This window comes from Syngnathus leptorhynchus, chromosome 16 (genome assembly GCF_054491065.1).
Source record: "Syngnathus leptorhynchus isolate UIUO chromosome 16, UIUO_Slep, whole genome shotgun sequence".
Taxonomy (NCBI): domain Eukaryota; kingdom Metazoa; phylum Chordata; class Actinopteri; order Syngnathiformes; family Syngnathidae; genus Syngnathus; species Syngnathus leptorhynchus.
The window spans coordinates 2,029,398-2,053,957 of record NC_141210.1 but is presented as its reverse complement, the minus strand read 5'-3'; the positions used below and the strand labels follow the sequence as shown (position 1 = coordinate 2,053,957).

General features: G+C 41.8%; 1 protein-coding gene across 7 annotated transcripts in view; it reads left to right on the top strand.

The window, feature by feature from the left end:
- The window catches only part of nfixb (nuclear factor I/Xb), an 86,283-nt gene that overhangs the window by 6,616 nt on the left and 55,107 nt on the right, over nucleotides 1–24,560 (top strand). For 4 of the 7 annotated variants that reach the window (XM_085933154.1, XM_085933149.1, XM_085933152.1 and 1 more), the window contains exons 1-2: nucleotides 4,227–6,627; nucleotides 21,636–22,167. In XM_085933154.1, the coding sequence (XP_085789280.1) occupies nucleotides 6,472–6,627; nucleotides 21,636–22,167 (688 nt within the window). In that variant the 5' untranslated portion in view covers nucleotides 4,227–6,471. Of the gene's footprint in view, nucleotides 1–387; nucleotides 472–4,226; nucleotides 6,628–21,635; nucleotides 22,168–24,560 lie in introns of those variants that run through there. The other 3 variants (XM_085933155.1, XM_085933151.1, XM_085933153.1) reach the window with 1 other exon arrangement.

Here is a 24,560-nt window from a genome sequence, read left to right as displayed (position 1 = left end):
ACAGTGTGCAAAAATATTTGGCCATCTTTACAGCTGTTGTTTTTAGCGATGCTATGATGACATCACATCCACTAACACTCAAAAGGAACTGAAATTAATGTTATGTTTGATTGGTGTTTGGTTAGTAGTTAGTCATTGATGCAGTTTGTTTACAGTGGAGACAAGAGAGAGCAGCAATGGTAAACATGACGTTGCGACTCGATTCTTTTCTTTTTCTTTTACCTCAATCAGTTGAAATCGATTCTGAATCGATTTTCGATGAATCGTTACATCCCCGCTACTGTTTAAAAAGTCATAAATACAGAACACTAGGGGTGGCCTAATACTTTTGTACACTTTGGATACTTGTAAGTATATGAAGAAATAACTGTTGTGTTATTATTTCAGGCAACCGAAAACTTTCTGTTGAATGAAGAACCCTCCAGAGGTCCTGGGATGCCTGAATGCTTTGTTGTATCGGATTCATACAGGGTATGGATTATTATTTTTATTATTATTGATTATTATTATTATTATTATGAGTCATTGCTTATTATTGTTATGACGGACAGTTGGCGTTCAAGCTCTTGATAATTGCCACAATTATAACGTCATTCACAGTACTATAAGTCAGCTGCAAGCCATTACAATCATTATTTCCACACGCACGTTGGACGAAAAGGGGGCCCTTGCAACTTGCACAAAATCCCCCCTCATGACCAACCCCCCCCCCCAGGAATGAAAATGATCTTATATGAAAAGAACAGCAAAGACTTTAAGGAAGTTGATTTCCAGATTAAAATGGTAGAAATGGAGAAAGGATGGGTCGAGAGGAGAAAGACGAACGGGATTACGATTGCTAATGAGATGGGAGCCGCAGTTTTTTTTTTAGGACGCAGCCTTTTGTTTTCACTGAGCTCAGACTCACGCCAAGTCTCACAGAGAATCTGGTTTATACAGAGTATCACGTATCTCGGCGTAGCGAGATGAAGCACGGTGGCTGTAATTGAGGTGCACGGCTGCTAGGAGTTTTTATTTTTTTATTTTAGGGTGCGCGGGGGTGTCAATTCTAGGGCCAATGAGTTCAAGTACATCCTTAGGAGGGTTTCTACCTTCTCCGAGTCTGCACTGAGCTACCTTCTTTAACTTCCTAAGGAACAACGTGTACTTGCTTTCGAAGCAATAAATCAAGATCAACTCGAAATTGCAATTCCCTCAGAACTTGCATGTACATGCTCACAAATACTTCTGCAGCGGCAAGGCTATCAAAGGATATAAATGAATGAATGAATTCACCAATCGCAAACACAAGGATCATCGGAATCTATAGAAGCGGCCAACTGTGAAAAATCCTACCGCCAAATCAAATATTCATTCATCACTGCACATCATAGCAATTGTTGGCTATTATGCTGTTACCCCCCCCTAGTGGCTTTCAGCGGGATATAATCTTAGGTCAGAAACAGCTTTTAAAGTAATGCTGTGACATCATTGCGTCTATGTGCATTTGAGCTGCCCTTTGACCAGACTGCAGTAAAAATTATTTTTGGCAATGGCCCCCGGCCGGATAAGCCAATGCTCGTCACCACGCTTCGATTTCATAGCATTCACACGTCGTCCATGTTGGAAGGATTCTTACGGGAACAAATCGTCACGGCGATCTTGATGTCCTCTGCATCTTCCAACGGGGTCTCCTTGATGAGCCTATTGAGGAAAAAAAAAAAAGGGAGGGGGGGGTTCTATGGAGTCATGCCAGAAAGTGTCAGATGCTTAAGCAGTCGTGTTGTCATGGTGAAGCAGCCACGAGTCCTGGCCTCAACTCTCACCTCTGAACATAGCAAACGTAGCAGGAGCCTGTTTTAGCGTCTGGCCCTCATTAAAGCGGCAACCTCATCGTTTGTATCGTTTGGGTTTTGAAACAAATTTTATGACGCCCATCCTGGAACTTTTTCTGACACACCTCGTGTATTTCACGGGAATATTTCAAGTACTCAAGTTACAGACACAATCGACTTTAGAAGTCCATATTTTTTTGGACGGATCCTCTGAGCAAGAGTCTTTGGCAGGTCATGACTTCTATATCTGGAGTCACTTAAAGCAATGCCAGATAGACCTCGAGCCAGCCGCCACAACCACACATCGCTTTCTCCCCTGTGCACCACAGCGACAGCTGGGTGTGGTGTTATTACCACTCGCGATATCAGACGGGGCAAACTTCTGATTCCCTGACCGACCCGTCCTTCTTATTTATATTGAGCAGCGGAAAGCCTCGGTTCCGCTGGCCAGAAAAAAAAAAAAAAAAAGTACAATGGTCCTGTTCTGGAACGGGCGTAAATATGCGTGTTTTGTGAAAAGGCCGAGCGGCGGCAGACCAAACGAGCGTAAGCATATGGCTCTAGCATGTGCTCCTTAATGAGAGATTTACTCACGTCGACCGCTAAACGCGCGGCTCATTTGAGGAGCGCTTCGCATGTGTTTCGTGCAAGTGGACTCATTTGAAGGATTACGATCTACGCTCAGCCACTCTCATAACCTTTTGCACCCGTGTTGCTTTTAATAACTTGCATGAAAAGTCTGAATTCCAACAAAGTGTTTCAGGTACAAATGAGGGTGTCCTGTTGTTTTGGTGGCAAGGGGAGGAAGGGGGGGGTGACCTCTTTTTTAATTTTTTTATTTTGCACCCCATGACCACAGATTTTTTTTTTTCAGGCTGTTTTGAGCAGTAATTGGCCAGATTTCTTTGCTCGACCTGCGCAGGGTTGCGGTTTTAAACGCACAAGCGGTAGGCCTCGTAAATCTGCGGGACTCCAGTGTCGGGCCCCAAATTAGCTTCTCTTCTTTTACAATGACTTCACTCCCACCCAGAATTTCCACCATACATTTGGGATCTGATCCAAGAAACTTCACTCTCTGTTTTTTCCTCTTCTTTTTTTTTTATGGGATGAATCAGTCACTACTGTGTGTGCGTGTGCATGACAAAACGCTACAATTTTTACTCGACGGTATTTTGATACCGCTTGATTATACGTCCGTCTTCGGCATTTGGCATTATTTCTCCTTTCAACCCCAGTGAATGCTGACTGTTTGGCTTGGCCTCACATGAAAAGTACAGATGTGGCCTCTGGACGGGGTGAAAAATGGTTCAGTGGATAAATAGTCTTCACTTCATGAAATAATGCATCTATTCACACGCCCTCCAATGAATGAAGGTGTTAAATCCAGAGCGAAATGGAGCTCGGGTGAAATTATTGCATCAGCAGCTGCAACGGAACAGTTTCAAAACATTTGACATATTTGTGTAAAGCCGGATTGTCGAATAATGCGTCGCCAGTGCATGTTCTCACAACATAAACGTGTGAAGTTTTGCACTCCAGATACACACAGCAGCCCCATTTGCCTTGCGGCTGGTGAATCTCTACGTACCATGAGTTTTAAATATAAAATAGTCAAGAAATATTTACAAATATTTTAAATCAGCAATGTAAACTTTCCATAATTTTTTTTGCATTGATTCCAAATCTGACCTTTTTTTTTTTTCCTGTAGCAAATCAGGTTTTCATAATTATATAATAGCAACAATATAATGTGTCATATCTGAATTATCTTTAACAGATGGCTTCAAAAAAAACAAAAACGGCTATAAATTATACATCGCATGGTAAAATCCGTATTGCAAATTTAAAAACACCTCCAAAACAGTCAATACATTTTTAAAATCGCCGTCTAAAATATGTTTCCAGATCCATAAAAGCCAATTGCTGTTGACCAGCGTTATTATCACATTGATAATTCGAAGGGTCATTGAACGCAACAAGAGTGAATGTCATTCCTCACTACCACGTAAGGAAGCGATGACGTAGACGTCAAACGCACCAAATAATATTGATATCATTTGCAATATTTCGGGCTGAATCCGTCATCTAATCCTAAATGTGAAGCGCGGGCTTGCAAGTCCTGCAAAGACGAGAAGAGAGGTGGGAGGCGAACTTTTTTTTTTTTTCCCTGAAAGTTTGTGTAAGCGTTCTAAGGCGGGGTTACTGTAAGCTTGCAGCATGGACTGAGAGTAACAGGACGGCGAGCGATTGCAATGCAGCACCACGGCGAGCTTCCATCCGATTTAAAAAAGCTCTCCGCTTCTTCTGCGTGAAAAATCAACATGTACTCTCCGTACTGCTTGACACAGGTAAACTACCTTCTTCTTGTTCCGTTGTTTTGCGTCGATTTTGCAGAGGGGGGGGGGGGGGGCGCCGGCTTTGCTTGCGCTTGCTTTATAGATTCTATTTGTCCCCCCCCAGAAAAAAAAAAAAAAAAGCTGTTTCCTTTTGCTTGAGTCGAACTCTCCTAATGTTGCGCTGCAATATTTTCACTTTTGCCGTCCTATTTTATTTATTTATTTTGGGAGGGGGCGCTTACCCCTAAATGAATTTCATACCAAAAGAAGGAGGAGGAGAAGTCTTGGATACGCAGACTGAATTTGGATGTTTAATATTATCGGTGGTAGCGAGGGAAGCGTGTGGGACTGTTGAGCGGGAGAAAGTGTGCGGACTTGTGCGTGCGTGCCTGCCTGCGTGCGTGCGTGCGTGCGTGCGTGTATCCTAAATAGTTTTACACTCGGTCTGCATCCCCTTACCTTCTATGTTGATTTTTTTCCATGCGATGGCACATTGCTTTGGCCAATTGACATGTTTTGCAATTGAATGCAACACGTGACCTGACGCGCACTGAGTCAAGTTCATGATCTTGGATACTGAAGGTGTGCGCGTGCGTGCGTGCGTGCGTGCGCGCGCGCGCTCATGTGTGCGGGTCGATATCTCACGCGGGAAAGGGAAAGGGGGTTGTTCGTGAAAGACTTCATTATAACTGTCATTTTGTTAACATCTGTGAGGAAGTTTTCCCTCACTGGTTTGCTTGTCAACCTCCAAGATTACACAGAAACCACCAAGCCCGAGTTTTATGAACCTTGAAGAAGTGTGAACCGCCCAAAGAAATGTTACTTGCTTGCTTTTCACATCCTTGGCGTCTTTTACTTCAAATAACATAATGACATGCTGTAAAAAAAAAAAAAAAGGAAACAAATAGAAATACGTCTCTATAGATTGATATATACATATATATATTTATGCAGCTGCAATACTTGTGTGTGTGCGCGCGTGCGTGCGTGCGTGTGCGTGTGTGTGTGTGACAGTTTACCTCCAACTGTAGCTTAACTTTTTATTCTTATTATTATTAATAATTGTATTAATGCACAAATTGAAGACAGACAGACCCATCAGACATTCCTTGCAAATCTCGCTCTCTTCATCCACAAAATGTTACCATAATGCTAATATACTATTTTCTGCTGTAAAATACTGGTCCTTATCATGTTTTGTAAAAAAAAAAAAAAAAAACCCCAAAAAAACATTTGTACATTTTCATATCATTCTTTCCTGTTGAGAGATAAATCTAGAGTTTTCAGATCAATATGATTCATTAGTAATGTTCCAAATGTGTCCAGTCTTCTGTTCTCAGGCATAATTTGATAAAGTAGACTTGTTTCTCCCTCATCAGCTTTGCCAGTGATGTGCAATTTAGTCTTGATTTTACTGTGGTTTTATTGAACAAGTTACTATTAGTTACTACTCGAGGTGCCAGAATGCTCTCTGTGGTCGGTGTATTACGTCTGGTTTCCACTTCAGAATATTAACTTGGAAATTTGTCCTTGTGGCCATGCCAGAAAAGAGAAATGGGAGTGTTTTTTTTTTTTTTTTTTTTTTAAATCCTTTAAATTTTTTTTATTTTACCCAAGCAGATAGAACAGGCTGCTAAGTGTGTTGACTGAGTCATCGAGGGGAGAGTCGCACCTTATGATGAGATGGAAAACAGACACTGAATGATACATATCGCCTGTAAAATATATGTTGCTATGATTTTGATCAACTTCTGTATTCATAGTTAGTCCATATTTCAATGCAAATACTAATATTCAGAGGCACGTTGTTTCTTTCAAAAAGAGCTTCATACCTACATTTGCCACACACACACACACACACACACACACACACACACACACACACACACACACACACACACACACACACACACACACACACACACACACACACACACACACACACACACACACACACGCGCGCACACATTGAGAATTTTCCTACAGTACTGTTTGCATACAGACAACCCATTTTGTCTATTTAATTGCTGTTAATTATTAAATAAAATCCAACCTCAGACACCAAATATTGCATCAGTCTTCATCAGATGAATGATTAACAGCGATAAATGATTGCTAAACAGTGGGGCACGTGCCCTGGTATGTGGAAGTAAGTGTGTGTGTGTGTGTGTGTGTGTGTGTAATCCCTATTCCAAATCTCCACTTTTAAATGGACACTACTCTTCATTTTGCCTTATTTGTGTGCCTTTTTCCAGAATGTGTCGCCTGTAGGCCAGAATTCTGGCACACTGTGCACCATTTGTAAAGCTTGTGATGTTGTCATGTCACACTGTGTCACTGGTGCGACATTTTTAACTTATTGCTTCCCTCTGCCCCCCTCTGCCCGCCTGGACGCTGACCCCCTGCTCTCCTCGCCTCTTAACACCCTCTCAACACTAAAGTATTATCCTACTCACCTTCTAAACAATGCCCTAGTGGTAAGTCTTGTCCCATTTTATTCAGCATTAGTCTTTTTTTTTTTTTTTTTTAATATTCTATCTTGACGAAATGTTTTTTTTTTGTGTGTGTGGTAATCTCTTGGGACACGCTGACCTGCAGCAGGACGTTTTGTCTATATTTACTTTACCTTGTCACATAAGTTTTTCCATAGGGAGCCAGGTAATGGTAATGGGATGTAAATAAAACCCATTGAAAATAAAAGCATAAACCTTCGGCCAATTTTGGAAGAATCATAAAAACTGTTAATCGGGATTATTTGTTTCATATTATTATTATCATTCATCTTTTTTTTTTTATAAAAGCAAAATTATGGCTATTTTATAGCATTGGACCGTATTGAATATTTGGCTTAAATTTCCATGTAGGATTTGTTATTTAAAAAAAAAAAAGAAAATCATTCATTCAGTAGCAGCAAAGATCACCTGCAACTTTATACTTCTCATTCTATACTGTTATCATGCACTTTAAATATATATACAGTATCTATGGATGATGGCTGATTGTTTTCGTGGTACCAGTTTAGTCGTGCAAACACTCGAATGTTGCTCCAAGAGGATGTATTGTATTTTTGTTCCATCCCCAGCAGATGTTATCACCCATTTTTAGAGAGCCGTGTTGTGAAAGAAAACAGCCAAACATTATTCAGAGTGGCAAGCCTGAGAAAGCGTGAGAAAACATCGTTTTACTATCATCTAAAGGAATAGAATCACCATGGTGACTTTACAAAAGATGTTTTCATACTGTATGTGTTGCGGCGCTGGCGTCAAATACTCACCCACTTACTATTCGGACCTGGAAAAAAAGTTAGCCCATTCAAATTGATGGAATGGAGCCATTATATCAAAATAAATCCTTTTTTTTTTCTTTTGGGATAATGAAGTATTTTATTTTCTCAGATGTCAGCGGATCAGCCCCATTTTGCGTTCTCGCTCGTAACGCACATGCTAGTTTTTTGTGTAAGGTTTTATGGTTCCGAATAAAACGCCCACACAGACGTACAGAAAAGGTTTTATTAAGCACACTCTTAACACTTTTTGGTGCCAGTTTCCAGCCTTGCTTCAAAAATAGTCTTCACTGGAAAATACCATTAGATTCATTTTTAAATGCATCATTAGCTGCTTGCTTGAGTAATGCCTAAGGTTCACTTGAGTCCGTGTACACACCAAAATTCTAGATTTGTGCACAAAACTGCCTCACTTACTTCATTTTTTTGGACTCAAGACAGAGCAATGAACTCCTTTTTATCATCTCAAGTCAGTACCGAAAAAAAAAAAAAGTCTGTCTTCTTGACGTTAACGTATACATTTGACTGGCGACCTACATTTATAGCAAAATATGATGAATAACTATGAGCAAAAATAGATAAATAAGCACACAATGGCATATGCATATTCATATTTCTCTGATAAATGTCACATTTGTAATAGCAATTTTCTGCTTGTGAGGGAAGCCTGATTGGACAGAATTGACCGCAATTGTTTGCAAAGAATCACATCCAATCAAAGGTGAACCGGGGTGCTTTTTGGCAAGCGGCGCCAAATATAGATTGGAATGAAGTAGCATGTAGTTTTTATCTTTAGCTGCACACAGAACTAACTGCGTCTAATTCAATATCAGCACAGCTGTCCCAGCATCCGTGGAGAATGGATTCCTAGCGCTATTGCCACGGGAAGCTCCAGCCAAAATGAATGGGAGGATATCCAGAGTTGTGTGATTGTGACTGAGCCCAGTGTGTTTGTGTGCGTGAGTGTGAGATTTTGCGTTTGTGTCCCTTTCCCTTCACTCCCTGTCACCTCTGGCTTGGATTAGTCTTTGGCACAACCCCGGCCGGCGCTGCCCACAGGCCCAGTGAGGTTCTGTGGTTGGCGATATGTTATGCTGTTGCTATGGAAACCAAACACACACACACACTAGTGCTAAATTACATAATTGAGCTACCATATACAGGGCAAGACAAAATAATGAGTGTACACAATATGGGAAGAGTGAAGAAAAAAAAAAAGCTCAGCAGCCATCCCCGCAAAGCGGCCGAGTACCAGAAAATAGAAATTCAGTGGTGAATTTTTGAGCGCTTCGTCATAACTAGAGCTGCAGCCGCCAGTACAGGATGTTCTTTCCTCAGATTTTGAATCATAAATCTAAATAACAGTGCAGCCATTATGTGCGTATTTGGAGCGCTGAGACGTCCAATCCGAAGGGGCGGCTGAGGACAAGGTGCTGGTGGCGAAGCACACGTGCTGTTTAGAAAAGATGGAATCATCCGTGGTTATGTGAAAGAGGGAGGGGCAGCTTGGATTTGGGACAAACGAGGCATAGGCTCGTATTTCAGCGTGTAACCTACAACCCCCCCTGTCGTCTAAAGCTTCACTTTTTCCTTTTTTTTTTTGCAGTTATTGTATTCGCGAGACTGGAGTGGAATAAATGTGTCATTTTGTGCAAAACAAAAGTGACTGTTTTTGGAAAAGCTTTGAAAGAGACAAAGACACACCTCTTACAGATTAGTTTGGAAGCTGCAACGGTTTTATCAGAACCGGAGAACGTGTCATCATCTCCAGTCGTTTTGCTAATGCTCATTAAAATAATAATCATAAAAAGACATTCTCACTATGTCAGTGGCTTTAAAAAAAAAAACAATCAAAAGAAAACACTCAAATATTTCAACGAGAATATTTTAAAAAAAGTTTGAGTGTAAGTAAAAAAAAAACGCCCCTATGCTCTAATTCAAAGACGTATGAAAATAATTTGCTTTGAAAAAAATGACCGAAACAAATTTGATCTAGTTACTTAATGAAGTTTCTTCAAAACAGTCTCCTTCTAGGAAAAAAAAAATCACCATTACATGTGTTTATTGTCAAATCACGAGTAAAATATTTTACGACTGCAATAATCACATTATCTGTTTACAGTTTGTAAACCAGGTCCAAACATTCCTTCTTTCACTTTCTGTTATCAGTCACAAATGAAATACAATTGAACTTCATTCCCCCCCTGCCTTTATTGGGGCCACAACAGGTCGACAGAAATAGAATTGTTGTTTCAAATCAATCCATCAAGGTCACTTGGGTGCGGACATGTCTGGCCCGGCTTGCCTGTCTGTCTGACCTATATCTCCCTGCGACAGCTAAATATATACAGTAGACTCCCTCATTACAAAGCTTCCAGATTAATCTGGATGAAATCTGAGCTGTATTTGTCTCTGGCATTCCAACTTGCCGCTGCTTCAAATATTTTTGTCTTGGCTCACGTTATCTACCATCCTAAAATTCAAAGACTGGTTAAACGTTGAGAAGACTCAATTTGTTCGAACATTGATTCTTCGTAAATGCTCTTGGATGCACCTGGTAAAAGTCGTAATCATTTGGTGCTCGCAGTCATCACAGGATGTCGTAAGACATCCAAGCCACCAATTACTGTCAACGCGTTTATCTTTTCACCACTTCATTAAGTCCCAAGTTGAAGTTGAGGTTAGAGAACGAGGCATTGATTGGCTCGCTGATTGCGTTTCGACTTTCCGGAACTTTTCATCATCATCCCGCATTACCTCATGTGTCCGTTCCAAAAACACGGGACATGCATGGTGTGTTGCGTGTGCCACACGTGCAGAGCTTTTTTTTGTTTTAACTCATTCACTGCCAGCACAAAATGGCTACTTGACGTCTATAGCCGTCAATGGTAGTGAATGAGTTAATGTGCGCGACAAACACACATTGGCCTGTGTCGGATAACGGTTACCGCCTTTAATTCAAATTTTCTGCTCTTTTGCTGAGTGAAACACATTGGAGAGCATTTATTGGGTTAATGTATGAAGGAAAATGTTTTCCTGTCTTGGGGGTGGGTGGAGGAACGTTGACGCTCGGAGGCTTATGAACCCGCAAGTCAAACAGTAATGAAAACAGTTGTGACCTGATTTGGAGAGCTGGGAAACAAGACGTAAAGTGGATGGGGGAAGAGAGTTTTTTGTTTTTATTTTAGGCAAAAGGCAGGACAAAGAACGACATGCAACCCTTTCACCGCATGCATGCTAGCCTTTTGTTTCCCATTTTCTCTCGACGTTACTGTATCAAACAGGGCCACCCCGTTTGGTAAAGACTAGCTGTCACCTCGGGGAACAAAGAGCTAGCGCTGGCTCTGGAACAGGAAGTTGGCATAGAACCAAGGCTGGAAAATCTATACTGCGTTTCATAATATAGCATATCTTTACCTCGGTTGAACTCTGAGGAGGCCTGGCAGCTGTTAGCAAAACTCTTGCTAACTGCTGTTAGCAAAACTCTTAAATGACTGTCTGTGTTTCTTGGGCATTTTATAGTTCTTGTGACTTGCCAGATAGACCCTTGTTTTTTTTTTTTTTTTTGAAGGATCAGACTGAGAGTTGTGTGGAGGAGGCCAAAGAGGGCTCAGGGTTATACTCAAACACAACTCTGTGGCTTCTCCCTTTTGGCTCAGGCAGCCAGTAACTACTATCCTGCTCCAGCAGCACCATATTCTGGGTCCCGAGTTCTGATATGCTCTGTTTAGGCCCAAAAGTAATAGCTCAGAGATCTGTGGAAAAGTTTCAATGGAAATTTTAGTGCGGAGTGAGAATTTGGCAGCAGTGTTGAGATAAAAAACAAAAACAAAGATTGATCCGATTTATCTCTATCTTGAGAGTTTGTGCTTCTAACGGTCATTATGACAGTTAATAAATTTGCTTCAGTTCCTGCTGTCGGCTACCGACTCTCCTTATTTATGAACACGGGAACTTCCAAAGTTGAATGTCCTGAAAGTGGTCGACTTTGGGCTTGAACCAAAATGCCTGATATCAGTGTAGGTTGAAAAGTCATCACACAGTACGTACTAGTCATCAGCAGGTCTTGTGAGACCTCAGCGCAGAGAAACCTGCCAACAGTTATCTATTTGAATGTATTATTTATGATTTCTTTCTACTTCGTAGGAAATTTTGTAGAGTATCAATCACTTAAACAGACCATACAAAGTGAGATATGTTTTATGCCATCCCCATTTTTGCTGTTGACTGAAAACATCTGGGTCAAAAAGTGACTAAGGACGAGAGATCAGATGTTAGCAAGCTTCACTTTAGTCTGGATGTGTTCCAATACTTTTGCTCAAGTAAAACACTTTTGTTTTGCCACAACTAATGCTAAGTTGTGTGTCAGATGCAGATGTACACAACCTGAAAAACAAAACTGTCTCGTCCAAATATTTTCAGATTCCAGCAAAATATAAGAGCTTACTGTTCCAATACTTTTGCAGTGGAGTGCTATTGCTTTACATTTTGTCAGGTGTCTTCGGGGAGTGAGGTATTATTTTTTTTTTTTAACTTTATTTGTGTTGTATTATAGCGTGGTTAGCGTCTTGCAGAAAAAAAAAAAACTGTCGAGTTTCCTGAGATTGAAAGTTCAATTTATTTACTTAGTGTTATAAAACATGATGTAATTGAGATTGCATCCGCTGGGACGTCACACTGGATTGTGTGGTTCTTTGGCAGTTCCTCTGAAGGTGTTCTCAGAATAATGTAAATATGGTGAAAAAATAACAATTATAAAGTCAAGCCACTGTCAGAACCCTCCACCGCCACATTTTGAGATAAAATCCTAAATTGGTCTTATTATGGTCATCATCTGGAATAAGCGCAATCATCATCATCTTCCAGCACCTGCAAAAAGCGCTTGGAAAGTGTTGTCTGTCCCAGCTGCACACTTGTAACCCAGTCATGCCTTTTTTTTTTTTTTTTTCTTGTTTTTCATCTTTCAATGGGCACACCTGACTAAATCCATTTTGAAGGAAGGAAAAGTTTCAAGTCACACGGGGACCACAAATTGACCGTATATTGCAGCCAGGCTTTGGAGATTTACGATGAAAGTGAATAGGGATGTGTGGGCGCCGATTCAAAGGTGCATTTTTTTTTGGGGGGGGGGGGGGGGGGATACTTGGAGGAGCTGAAGGCCTTGAGAATGGAGTGGAAAAACTTGAACCAAAAAAAAGTGGCTGTGTTATTTCTCTCTTTCAGCTAAGAAAAAAAAGAGAGGGAATTTGGCGGGAAAGAACAAGGCGCACTTTTTTTTTTTATAATCTTATTAGACTGGGTCCACTTATTTTTCTGTTTCTCGCCCCACAATTATTTTGATTTACTCTCAATCAATGAGCGCATGACGTTTTCAAACACATTTCAGACGTATGTCGCCGTTTGTGCTCTTCCTTTGCTTTGAAACGGAGCATGATTCAAACAGACCATATAGGCATATTGTATTTTCCCGGGAGATTGGAAGGAATGCAAATGACATCATAACTATATTAAACTAATTTGGATTCGGTTTGTGTTGCCAAGTTTGTGGGGGGAAAAAAAAAAAAAAGAGAGAGACTTAAAGTTAGACAAAAGAAACCTTCGTTCTGCAAAGAGACGGAATCCCGCAACTGCAACAACACAAATGGATACTTGACACTCTTGGACTATATTTGACATTTTATGAGGTTACACAAGTAGCAAAGCTTTTGCTGCAATCATCACCAGCAGCAAAAAAATCTTCCTGTGTGTCGGAGCTCTGCAGAAAGCGTTTGGGATTTTTGTTGTGAGGGACGTATGTTGCTGGTGGGACTTTGGCCCGCACAATCCCTCCTCTGTTAAAACAATGCGGCAGTTGTCCTCTCTAACCTAATTACTCCCTCCAGGGGGAGAAAGGCAACAGCACCAAATCCCATAGTTAGGAACTCTGATCTGGGCCCTTCTGCAAAAAAAAAAAAGACCTTATTCAATTTTCTCCCGCCTTTATGTACAGGCGCACACTTGATCGTTTTCACAAATGTGGATTTTGACTGAACTGCTATGAACGTTAAATGTGCTCTTAAGCTTTGTCAGATTGTTCCAGTGCGGTCACTGGTGCTGATGTCATCACAAGTTTTTGGCCAACATTGTAAAAATTGGGATGAGTCCAATGAAAGATTGTGCTAGCAGAAATAACATGAAATGATCTCTTAAACAATTTGAAAAAAATACAATCAAATAAAAAATATGATTTAATAAAAAAGAAAAATAATGATAAATATAATCATAATCTTATATTATGTATTGTGTATATTTTTGCAGTTGCAGATTTCAGTTGTGTTCAATATCTAAAAAAATTCAATAAATAGCAAAAATCTCAAACTTGATGGATAGTGTTTGTGGTGTGTCAGGATGTAAGGTAGCAATTAGAGGTGTGACGCTAAGCCAAAAATCAGGAATTGGTTACATACCTTGGTTTCAAGCTCACACTGATTCAAATTTGGGTGAGCAAAATGCCAAACCTAAAAATGCTTATCTCTTGCTAACAGAAACAAATTTCAACAACTGCAAACTGAATCAATTTGTCTGGCACGTCTCGGGTAAAAATTTCTAATATGCCAACGCGACTACTTTTGCAACATATAAATCATACCGAGTTATACCAAATAGTTACGATGGGAACACCGCTGTTAGCGTAAGCCGTAGAATTAACTCGGGGAAGCACATTTTGAACAATGGAAACAGCTGAAGGACAAACAAAAAAATTTTTGGACTGATAGCATTAGCAAGTTTCCATTTCTGTCAGTGAAATGGATGCACAGGCAACAGAAAAACCCTCACAGAGCAAAAATAATATCCTCCATTGTCTAATATTCATTTCAATGATCCAAAAATAGAAAAAAAAATGGTGTCATGGTTCCCTTGCGTCACAAAATGAAACCAAACAAATGCCACCGCTAGTTTCATCAAAGTAAATGTATTGCAATTTGGTTTGCTTCTTTCTTTCATTCCACTCCCCTCTGGCCTTTTATCAGGGCTCGTACAGACACATGCAACCACACCTCTGTTAAATATTTGCCCCTGGTTGGTGTTTTGTATAGCCGCTGAAGGAAAGGGCCTACAGGCTTCATCCAGGCAACACCTGAGATGCGAACCAGGTTTAATTAACAACCGATGGTTTAAACTTGCCTCGCGTTGAAAGATTTCACGAAGCCGTGCGTAGACGTGGAGGCATTTGCATAAAGGGCAGGGCAGGGCAGCGTGCCCGATGGTGGAAGAGGTTGGCATGGCGCCTTTCAGACTGGCACAGAGGAAGGACTGGAGAGACAGACAGAAAAAGTGGGGGTGTAGTCCATAGTGCGTCCCCTTGTTCCGTCGCTCCCTGGATTTTGGCAGGAGCGCAGGCTAAATCTCTGGTTTGATTGTGTGCTAGATTGTCCCTTTATTTGTCTGATTGCAAAGCGTTCAACGCCGCATTAGCACTGGGCTTTATTTTCCTGCAGCTTTTATTCCCACAAAAGATTTTCTATCTCTCGGCTTGGTCTGTGATTTTGCATATGTCTCTGCATTTGCGGTCAGACATTTTTTGGGGGGGGAACTTCCGAGGCTTTTTTGCCGGATCCACAATCGTTTGATTGCACTATATTCAATTGTTGTTTGCAATTTGCATGGGGGGGAGACAATTGATAATTATGAAGCACTTTTTCCTTTTTTTTTTAATCGTTCATTACAGCAACTTCACAATATCAAAGTCTGAACTAAAATGAAGTCAGTAAGTAAAAGAGAAATACACACATGTAAAACAATAAGTCTTTGTGATAAAAAAAAATTGCATTCTACGACATTGTCGATTTTGAATTCGATTAATCGTTCAACCTGACCACAAACCCATTTCAACACCGCAAAATATTTTATATTCATATACTTATACAATAACTAACCTAAAACTGAATTGATGACTCATGGATGGCACAAACGCAGGATTCCGCCAACGATTTTGGCTTTTAGCGGGATAAGTCATTTACCATTAAGTTTAATATTTCAAGCTAATCGTCACGCCACGGTAAAAGGCCGGAGTGAGAAAATGCAGAATGCACAGTTACGGTCCAAACTTAAATAAGGAAAAGCTTTTTCCCTACTTAAGAGAGGAAAAAGCCCAATAACAAGAGCAAGCCTTAAGTATCCATCAATGTGATGGAAAAAGAAGGTGTAATGTCTTTTAGGAGTGCTAATAGGATGTTAATGCTTGCTCATAAATCAGTCAAACACGGTGCAAGTGGGTAAAGGTGGAGACAAGGCCATCTTACTCATTAAAAAGACTCAAGTATGCATTTTCCACACAATGTGAGCGATTGCGGATGAAGCTGGAGCTATCGTTTAGCCTAGCGCTGCACTTACGAAACGCAATGAGTGACATCGGCCTTCTTAAAAGTAAAGTGAGCTTCCTTTTCAAGCCAGTTCGTACTTGAACATTGGGATCCATTCCAATCAGAGAAAAATTCTAATTATCCACGGGGTGGTTATGTTGTAACAATGCCTTTCCACAAAAGGCTAGCGAGCTTCCTACCACAGTTCTAAAACAGACAGCCGAATAAATATAAATGGCTCCGAACCTTTCCTTTGTTGCAGGTCAGCCGCAATGTGTTTACCGATTACACAGCTGCTTTTCAGAAGAGTCGAAAATAAACGCCCACTGACGGCCACATTTGGCTAAAATCTGGTTTTTGAAGTTTGTCGCATCTACTCCACTTTGACAGGATTAGAATTCCCATTTTTTTTCTTTCACAATTCAGTCGGCCAAGTGACTCACAAATTACGTATGCAAGCATCAGGAGGCATGGACCTTCATCAAATAAGCTTACCTGTGCATTATCCGGATCCTATAATGAGAGCCATTACAAGGTCGTAATCCTTCATTTTGGATCGATCCTATGAGAGAAAGTCTTGTCGAAATAAATTGCGTCATCATCAACTTTCTGATATTTTGACCCAAGTCCAATGTTGTTGTTTTTTTGACTGTTGGCTTTCATCCGGCGTGCCTAATGAACTGTCCTGAGAGGCTATAGAAATGCAAAGGTCGAAAGGTGATTTTCGAATGATTTATTATTATTTTTTTTTAATCAGAAGTTGAATTTGTACTCATTTGGCCGCATGCCTCATGCCAACCTGCTGAGGATTCTAACACTCCACTTAATGGGGAAGGAAATAGGACAAAGTGGGAATTTCAGATGCATCAGAGCCTCTTTGTCGGACTGGAATGTGCCGTGCGTGCCGCTTCCTCAGTCGGTTGGACCGTGGACCACCCTGGGCAAAGTTAGCATGTAGACACCGCAAATTGCTTGCAGATTTTTCACACCATAGCAAGGTGCGGCTTTTCTCAACTCAGATGAGTACAAGCTATTCAGAATGTTAATGCCTAACTTGCTTGCCACAGCAACAAAGAGTGTGGCTTGTTCTGGCCTACTTTTTTTTTTTTTTGCTCCCTAATTTAAAATGTAATCATGTGATGACTAACCAGAGTAGTAGTAGCGGTGAAGCTTGTTGTAAATATGCAGGATCCCTGGAAAAACTTCTTTTTTTTTTTTGTATACACACACCTGCTAGCTATATTGTACTCGCTCTCAGTTAGCTCAGGTCACGGAGATGTGGTCATGCTCTGTGTGGGGTCAGGGACAGGAGGGGACAACAGAGTCCCACCAGCACCGAGCTGCACTAATGAAGGACCGTGCAGCCTGTGTTTTAATTGGTCTAATGAGATGCAGCGCCACCTCAACGAGGTCAAATGACACAGGAAGAGACAAAAAAGGGTGGAGAGGCCTCAAGTGAGGCATTGTGGACCGGCGAAACTTTGTTTTTGATTTGAGCGAATATGATAACCAAGGGATGATGGAGAACATAGGTAGAAATTCTTAAGAAAATAAAAAAATGCTTTTATTTACTGAAGCAAACCCAAAAAAGAATGCATTAATTTAGACAATATTTGTGAAAAAATAAAATAAAATTGAGGTTGGTTTTTTAATGAATAGAAACACCCTTTCATTTAATAAATGCATGCAAACTAATTTTGATATTTTGCGTGTCATATTAGCTTTTTACATATCATATTGGAAATAAAGTGAATCATTTATTTCTGCAGGATGCTTTCATGTAAAAATGACTGGGAAATTACCTCAAATCATGACACATTCATATTTTATATTTCAAAAAAGACATGATCATTTGAAAGAATTACAAACTATTTGTGACCATATCCTATTTAATTCAAAGCGAAGGCGACAAGCGCAGTTTGACTTTTCCGCTCCACACTGAAAGAGTTAATCCCAAATTGGCACCCGTTCCTCGGTCAGACGTGCAGAGAATAAAAAAAAGAAAGAAAAGAAATCGCCTCGCGCTTTTAAAAAAAAAAAAATCAGCTATCATCGCGAACGCTTTGAATCCAACAAATATCGAATAAGTAAAAAAATAGATATTTATTTTTCATGCAATATACACCGCAGCAATCATATTTCAGAAGCGCAGTGGTGTTTTTTTTTTTTTTTTTTTTATACAAATGCGGACTTCTGGCTATTATGCGGTGTGCAAGCTTTCACTGTGACAACCGAAACGTAGCAGATGAACACGCGAATCATTTTCATGACACACGCATAAGGTGCGTATCTGCATGTGTGTGTGAGTGTGTGTGTTGCGTTGCGCTGACTGTCGAGCGCTTTTATGTAGTGGCACCAATGAGGTCGCTTACAAAATCGTGAAGTCTGCTTTTGATGTTTTTCTAGCAGATAATCAATTATGTATATTACAAATATAAATTGTGTGCATTATGTTCCCGTTAGCAGAAATGGGTAAAAAAAAAATTTGGAGGGTTATTTCTTTCTGTCAAACAATGAATTTATCTCAATAATTGATTTAAAGAGAGGGTGACGCAAACCCTGAAGTCAATTGATTATGTTTGAGATGAAATTAAACAGTTGTGTTATTTTTAGGCTTTCAAAAAAATCAAATCATTGTGGAAAATCACTGTTTGGAAGTGATGCTAAATCCAAATGAAATCTGAAATGCCGTTTGGCCTAATTTAATTCCCAGGTAGAGGGGATTAACCTAAAGTCACCTTCCATGTGTTATTTCTATGAGCTCCAGGACCCTATTGAGCGGATCAACCCAAAGTAGACACGCTGATCTAGCGCTCACCCACTTTGTCATTTTACTCCCACAAGGTTTGGCAGTTTGCACTTACGTGATGTTTTCAGGCAAGTAGTATGACTAAGGAGAATGACTACAGCCCCTCTTGAAGTCAAATTTTTCTGACATTTGAATGGTGGCGTATTTGCATTTTGGCAGAAAGCCGTCATTTAGTTTGAAAGGCGGACACGGGAATCGTATTCAAGTGCCAGTTTATCTCATGTCGTAGAGGTTCCGGGTTTTTCTTCTGGCAAGGGAAAAAAAAATGAATTTGTCTACCAAGCCGCCTTGGCGCCACACATATCTCACAATGAGACTTGTGAATCCCTTTTTATTTATTGGCGTCTATTGTTGCTTTATCTCATTTGGCATCAGTCAGACTGAAGCAAAGTGAAGATGAATGTGGAGGTGTGAGGAGTGAGTGTCACTCAGCATTTGTGGCACTCAAATGAAGCTCTTGACTATTGGAATGGCAACAATTATGTGTGTCTATAAGTTCCTGCGTTTGCTTCAATCCGCATTTCGACTGTTTCAATGAAAATTTCAAGCTGGACGCAAACCGCAGCATGTGACCTCAATGTTTTTTTTGGGGACTTTTGTAAGAGTCAGCAGAGTCTAATATAAATGAATCACAGCGGTTTTCGACATTTTGACATTAGCAGGAAACCATTTGTAACATCAAATGTAGTTTATAATTATTGGTTCCAGCAGTCTGTTGACCTTTTCTTTTTTTTTTTGCAGTGGACCGGACAGACTTGAATGTTTTTGTTTGTATTCTCATCTATGATATGGATTGAACCAGTTTATACCTTCAGACTAGTCGCAACCCTGAGCGACTTGCCTGGCGATGAGGCAAGACGGCAGCCGGCGCCGTTGGCAAACTGGTTTCCCCAAAATTGTCATGGGATTTTAGGAGGATGTGTGTAATTTTCGGATTCATAGGTGGCACATCACACTCTGCTGAGCATTTATCTTGTGTGGAAACAGCCGAGGCAATTTTATTTTTTTCTCCCCCCCCACCTTCCCTTGTTGCCTTTCTCCGAAAAATCTGTAACCGTATCTGCATTTTAGGACCCCCCCCGACTGTATCGGTGCCTCAAAATCATTTGGCCATTGGTGCGTATGTGGCTTGATGTGTGCACAGTCAGAGCTTGGGCTGGCTCGGGTGTGTTCCCCCCCCCCCCCCCCCCCCCCTTCTTTGTTTGCTGTGGTAAACCCACGAGCAGCTGCGGGTGGTGCTGGTCTGGAGGGATTCTGAAGCTGTGTGTCCGTGTCTGTGCCATCCTCTGCCAAGGTGGCATTATGCAAGCAGGGCGCCTGGTAGAAGGCGAGAGAGGGGGGGGGCGGGGGGAGATGGCAGCCATACTAAAGATGGAGGCAGGCTGAGGGCTGCGGGGGGAGATTGGTGTAAGGGAAGACTTACTCCCCTGAACTTTGTCTCTGTGTCAGAGTGGAACTTGTCGATTTGGCAAATTGCACGACGTTGGACAAGGCTGCACACTCTGGCTCCCCTCCTCTCACCCCCCCCCCCCCCCCCCTGCTTTCTCCATCTCATTGCCACCCTCCCTCCCTCCCACCACCATGCACCTCTCCCTCTGTCTCTCTCTTCCCTCCCTTTCAGCTCTTGAAGCTAACGCATTGGCTGAGCTACAGGCGTGGCGTTGCCAAATAGGTGGGCCTTACTCGTGCTGGCAAAGGCTCAAGCAATGGTTGGGGAAAGAGCGCGGCGGCGAGGACGAGAGACAGCGAGCGGGAAAACAGAAAGAGAAAGAGAGAGAGTGTTGGAGAGAAAAGGGGAAAAAAGAAGCGGCACTCGGCTTTGCCAGCGGTCGTATGCGCTCGTCCAACATTGATTCGACTCTCTTTTTTCTTCCCCCCCCCTCCCTCCATTCTGGGCTGTGCTCTCCCCCCTTGCCTCTGTGTGTATGTATGTATGTGTGTGTGTGTCTTGCACCGGGCCCAGGGATCAGAACAGACACCACTACCAATTTACTCCTTGCCAAGGATTTTTTTTCCAAGTTTTTTTTTTTTTTCGGGGGGGATGCACAACGGATTGTTGAATTTTTTAAGTGCATCATCTCTGTTGTTTTTTTTTTTTTTTTTGCTATCCCACAGTGCAATACTTTTAATCATTCCATTTTTATTGGACAGTCGTTTTTTTCGACTTTTGCCAAATGACCTCCTGGCCAAGTTCTTATTGCAGTGAAACCTGAACTTTTTCCCGCTTGAATTTTTCTTTCAAAAATCGGAGCCACTGCGGCTTATTCTGCTCATTATTTTTGACATTCCCTCTATTTTTTTTCTTTCTCGCCTTTAATTCTCCATTCTTTGCCAAACCAGCACTTGCTTTACATTGGGGAGCGTGTGAGGAAAAAAAAAAAAAAAAAACTGTTGCAGGAGATTTTTTTTTTTTTTCACTTTAAACGCTGTGCCAAATTTATGATGAGAGTGCAAAATGGTAACTACCAGGCCGTCTGTCTTCTTCTTGCAGTGTGGTGTTCTGTGACAATTTGTGTTTGCTTTCAGTTTGTTGTGGAAATGTGAGACTGCTCGGAGCTCCTTTGCATGATAGCACAGACAGGAAATGGTATGGCCGATCTTTTAGCAGCACATTTCAACAGTGGTCTTGTGGCGGCAAAACTTGGCGATGGTGAGCGACCGGTGTGTGGCAACGCTGGCACGGGAACGCTATGGCGAGATCTGGGCTTTGTTGCCCAGAGATATGTAGTGAAGGTATTATGGTTCAGTAGAATCATTTCTCTTTTCCTGCAGAAAGTGTGCACCGGCTGAAATTTCCCAGATTTTGAAGTGACTCATTTTCTATTTGGATGATTATTATTTTTTATTTAGTTGTGTAAAAGGAGCCAAAAGATTTTTTTTCCCCCAATTTTAAATGATTATTTTTTTGAATTTATTTTAATACTGTTCTGTGATTTTGACAATGTGTTGTTGGTCATTTCAGTTAAATGCATGTTTCTCGATTTGAATTGCATACGTGTTCCTTTTGTTCTCAACGAAAAAACAAATATCTTCTCCCCTGTCTTTCCCCAGGATGAATTTCATCCCTTCATTGAGGCCCTCCTCCCCCATGTCCGTGCCTTCTCGTACACCTGGTTCAACCTGCAGGCCCGTAAGCGCAAGTACTTCAAGAAGCATGAAAAGAGGATGACCAAGGATGAAGAGCGCGCGGTGAAGGACGAGCTGCTGGGAGAAAAGCCCGAAATCAAGCAGAAGTGGGCCTCGCGCCTGCTCGCCAAGCTCCGCAAGGACATCCGGCCCGAGTTCCGTGAGGACTTTGTGCTCACCATCACGGGGAAGAAGCCTCCCTGCTGCGTTCTGTCCAATCCCGACCAGAAAGGAAAGATCCGCCGCATCGACTGCCTCCGTCAGGCCGACAAGGTGTGGAGGCTGGACCTGGTGATGGTCATCCTGTTCAAGGGCAGCCCGTTGGAGAGCACGGACGGCGAGCGACTGGTCAAGTCGCCCCAGTGCTCCAACCACGGCCTGTGTGTCCAGCCGCACCACATCGGAGTGACGGTCAAAGAGCTGGACCTCTACCTGGCCTACTTCGTCCACACGCCAGGTATGCAAATTATTTTCAGTCCGCGTCGTCACACCAAAACAATCTGCGCGGCATCATCTTAAACATGTCTTTGAGATTGATCTGTATTTCTGGTTTTAAGAGATTCTGTCAATTTAACAGTCGGGATTAAAAGGCGTGTTTACCTAGGGACGTGTTGGCATGGGTACATTTGTTGGAGTATTTGCGCGCAAATTTTGTCTGAATCCAAACGTGCGCGGCGTGTGTAAACATAAGCATCTGCAGACCTGTTTATCTGCGTGTGCACGCATGTGTATGCGTGAATTCATGTGTCTATAATCCATGCGAATGTTTTGACGAGATTGGTGTGTATCAGTAGCAGTGTGATGTGCATGGCTTTCTTTTTTTCCTATTTATGTGTGTGTGTGTGTGTGTGTGTGGCGGAAGAGAGAACGCAGTGACAGCTGGCCTGATCCCAGGTAGTTTAGGAGACAGGGAGAGTCCGCCTGTCTGTATCCTCAGCCTGAATGGATCCAGCTCAGCTTCTCTCTTTTTTTTTTTTCTTTCCCTCCTACAGCCAGCACGCGCTCATGCACACATTTTCACCCGTTCACACACACCTCGACTTGCGCTCCTCAAAACAGACTTCACTGTGAAAGAATGGGGAAAAAAATATGGTATTACTTTGAGAAAATTAATTAACTATAGCATTGCCATCCAAACAGATAAATGCCATTTGCCGAAAGTAACAATATTGACCATGTATTTGTTTATTTGTCGCATCTGCCAAATGCAAAAATGAAAAGCAACATCTGTCTCGTGAAAATTCCATTTCGAGAAATGATCATTTTTACTTAACGTGCATCTCGAACCGAGTCAAAATGACCAAGGTTGATATGAATGAAATAAGACTATTTTCATATTTAAATGCTATTTGTTCAAATAAATGCAATCAATCCAAAATAATACAAAACAGTCCATGTGCATTGTTGGTTTTGCACATATTTCAAATGTGCACTGAATTTGTGCAAATTTGACACTTTTATTACGATCCCAGTTTCATTTACCCGAGACTGGCCTACAGTTACCGGGCCTTAATTCTTCTACTTGGCAGGGAGGTGCAGCCTTCCTCTGTGACAGAGAACCCATGCCAGGCTCTTTTCAGCCCAGTGTGTAACACTGCTTGAGTTTGCCGGGCCTCCGTGAGCGCCTCTTCCTGTTCCACAATGCGCCGTGGCCAACCGCGGCTCAGATTAGCTCCCAGCGCAGCCTGGTGCCCCTTCGAGTAAAGCCTTTATTTACCCAGTGCCAGAATCCGCCAGCCCAGTCAGTCACAAGCCGTTTGCTTGCTCGCATGCGCTGGCTCTGAATCGTATTTAAGAAATACGGAAGCATTGTTGGATCAATAGCTTTTCTATCGATTATTAATTCCAAGAACAATTTTGCAGGCTTCCTCTGGCACTAGCAATAAGAACAGAAAGTGTTTTGTTTTTTATTAATTCTAATTAACAGAAGATAAAGAGAGTCTTTAACTTTGATGCGGCGATTTGACACTTTTTATTCTTAGCCCCTGATTCCAGCGTGTCGGCGTCTTTACGGAAGCTATCAGTTGCCAGGCCTGATGATTGGATCGCATTCATCTCCCCCCCCCCCTTCCCCGGCCAGCTCGTGCTGAAAGTGTTTCAGCACTCTTGTCCCGCTGATGTCACAGTCGCCAGCTGCAGGGGAGGCTCTGCTTTCAAGTGCTATGATTGACAGGACAGCAGATCCTCCCTCGGTTTAACCCCTCGGTCTGTGGTCGCTTCTCTGCTTGTTTTTCCAAAATTTCAAGAATCACGCCCTCCGAGCGAGGATTTTACACTCTGCGTGACTGGACGCATTAAAATAGCTCCAGCAGCTCAAAACAGCTGCAACCTTACACTAGCAAAGAGTCCCCCCCCCCTTTATGATGAATACATACATGGTCAGGCGCTAATGATTTATTTTCCTCACTTATTTGGCATCTGAAGACTATAAATAAAAAAAAGAATAATTCCGCAATATGTGTGAAGTAGAGAACATGCGGCGAGAGTTTTGTCTTTGAACACGTTTATGGAAAAGAACGTTTGGCTCACCGTTCGGGCTCCGCTTTGGCCCAGAAGCTCAGATCAGGTCATGTTCTCCGAGCAAAGTGTTCCGTATTTGTCATTCTTACTCATCCAAAGAGTTCCAGCATGAGTCATGTTTCGAGCCCGAGCTGTCTCGTATGACTTTCATTACTTCTGATCAAAATACCTTGACATTCCCCAAAAGCAACGCGCGTGTTTTATGTGGACAATATTCTGGCTCGGGTCCGTGACCGGGGTGCACACGGAGCCACGAGGCGTATTGGCGCCGACGGAACCCGCATTCAAAAACACTGCTGGTCAGACACGTTTTCTTCTCGCGTTGACCAA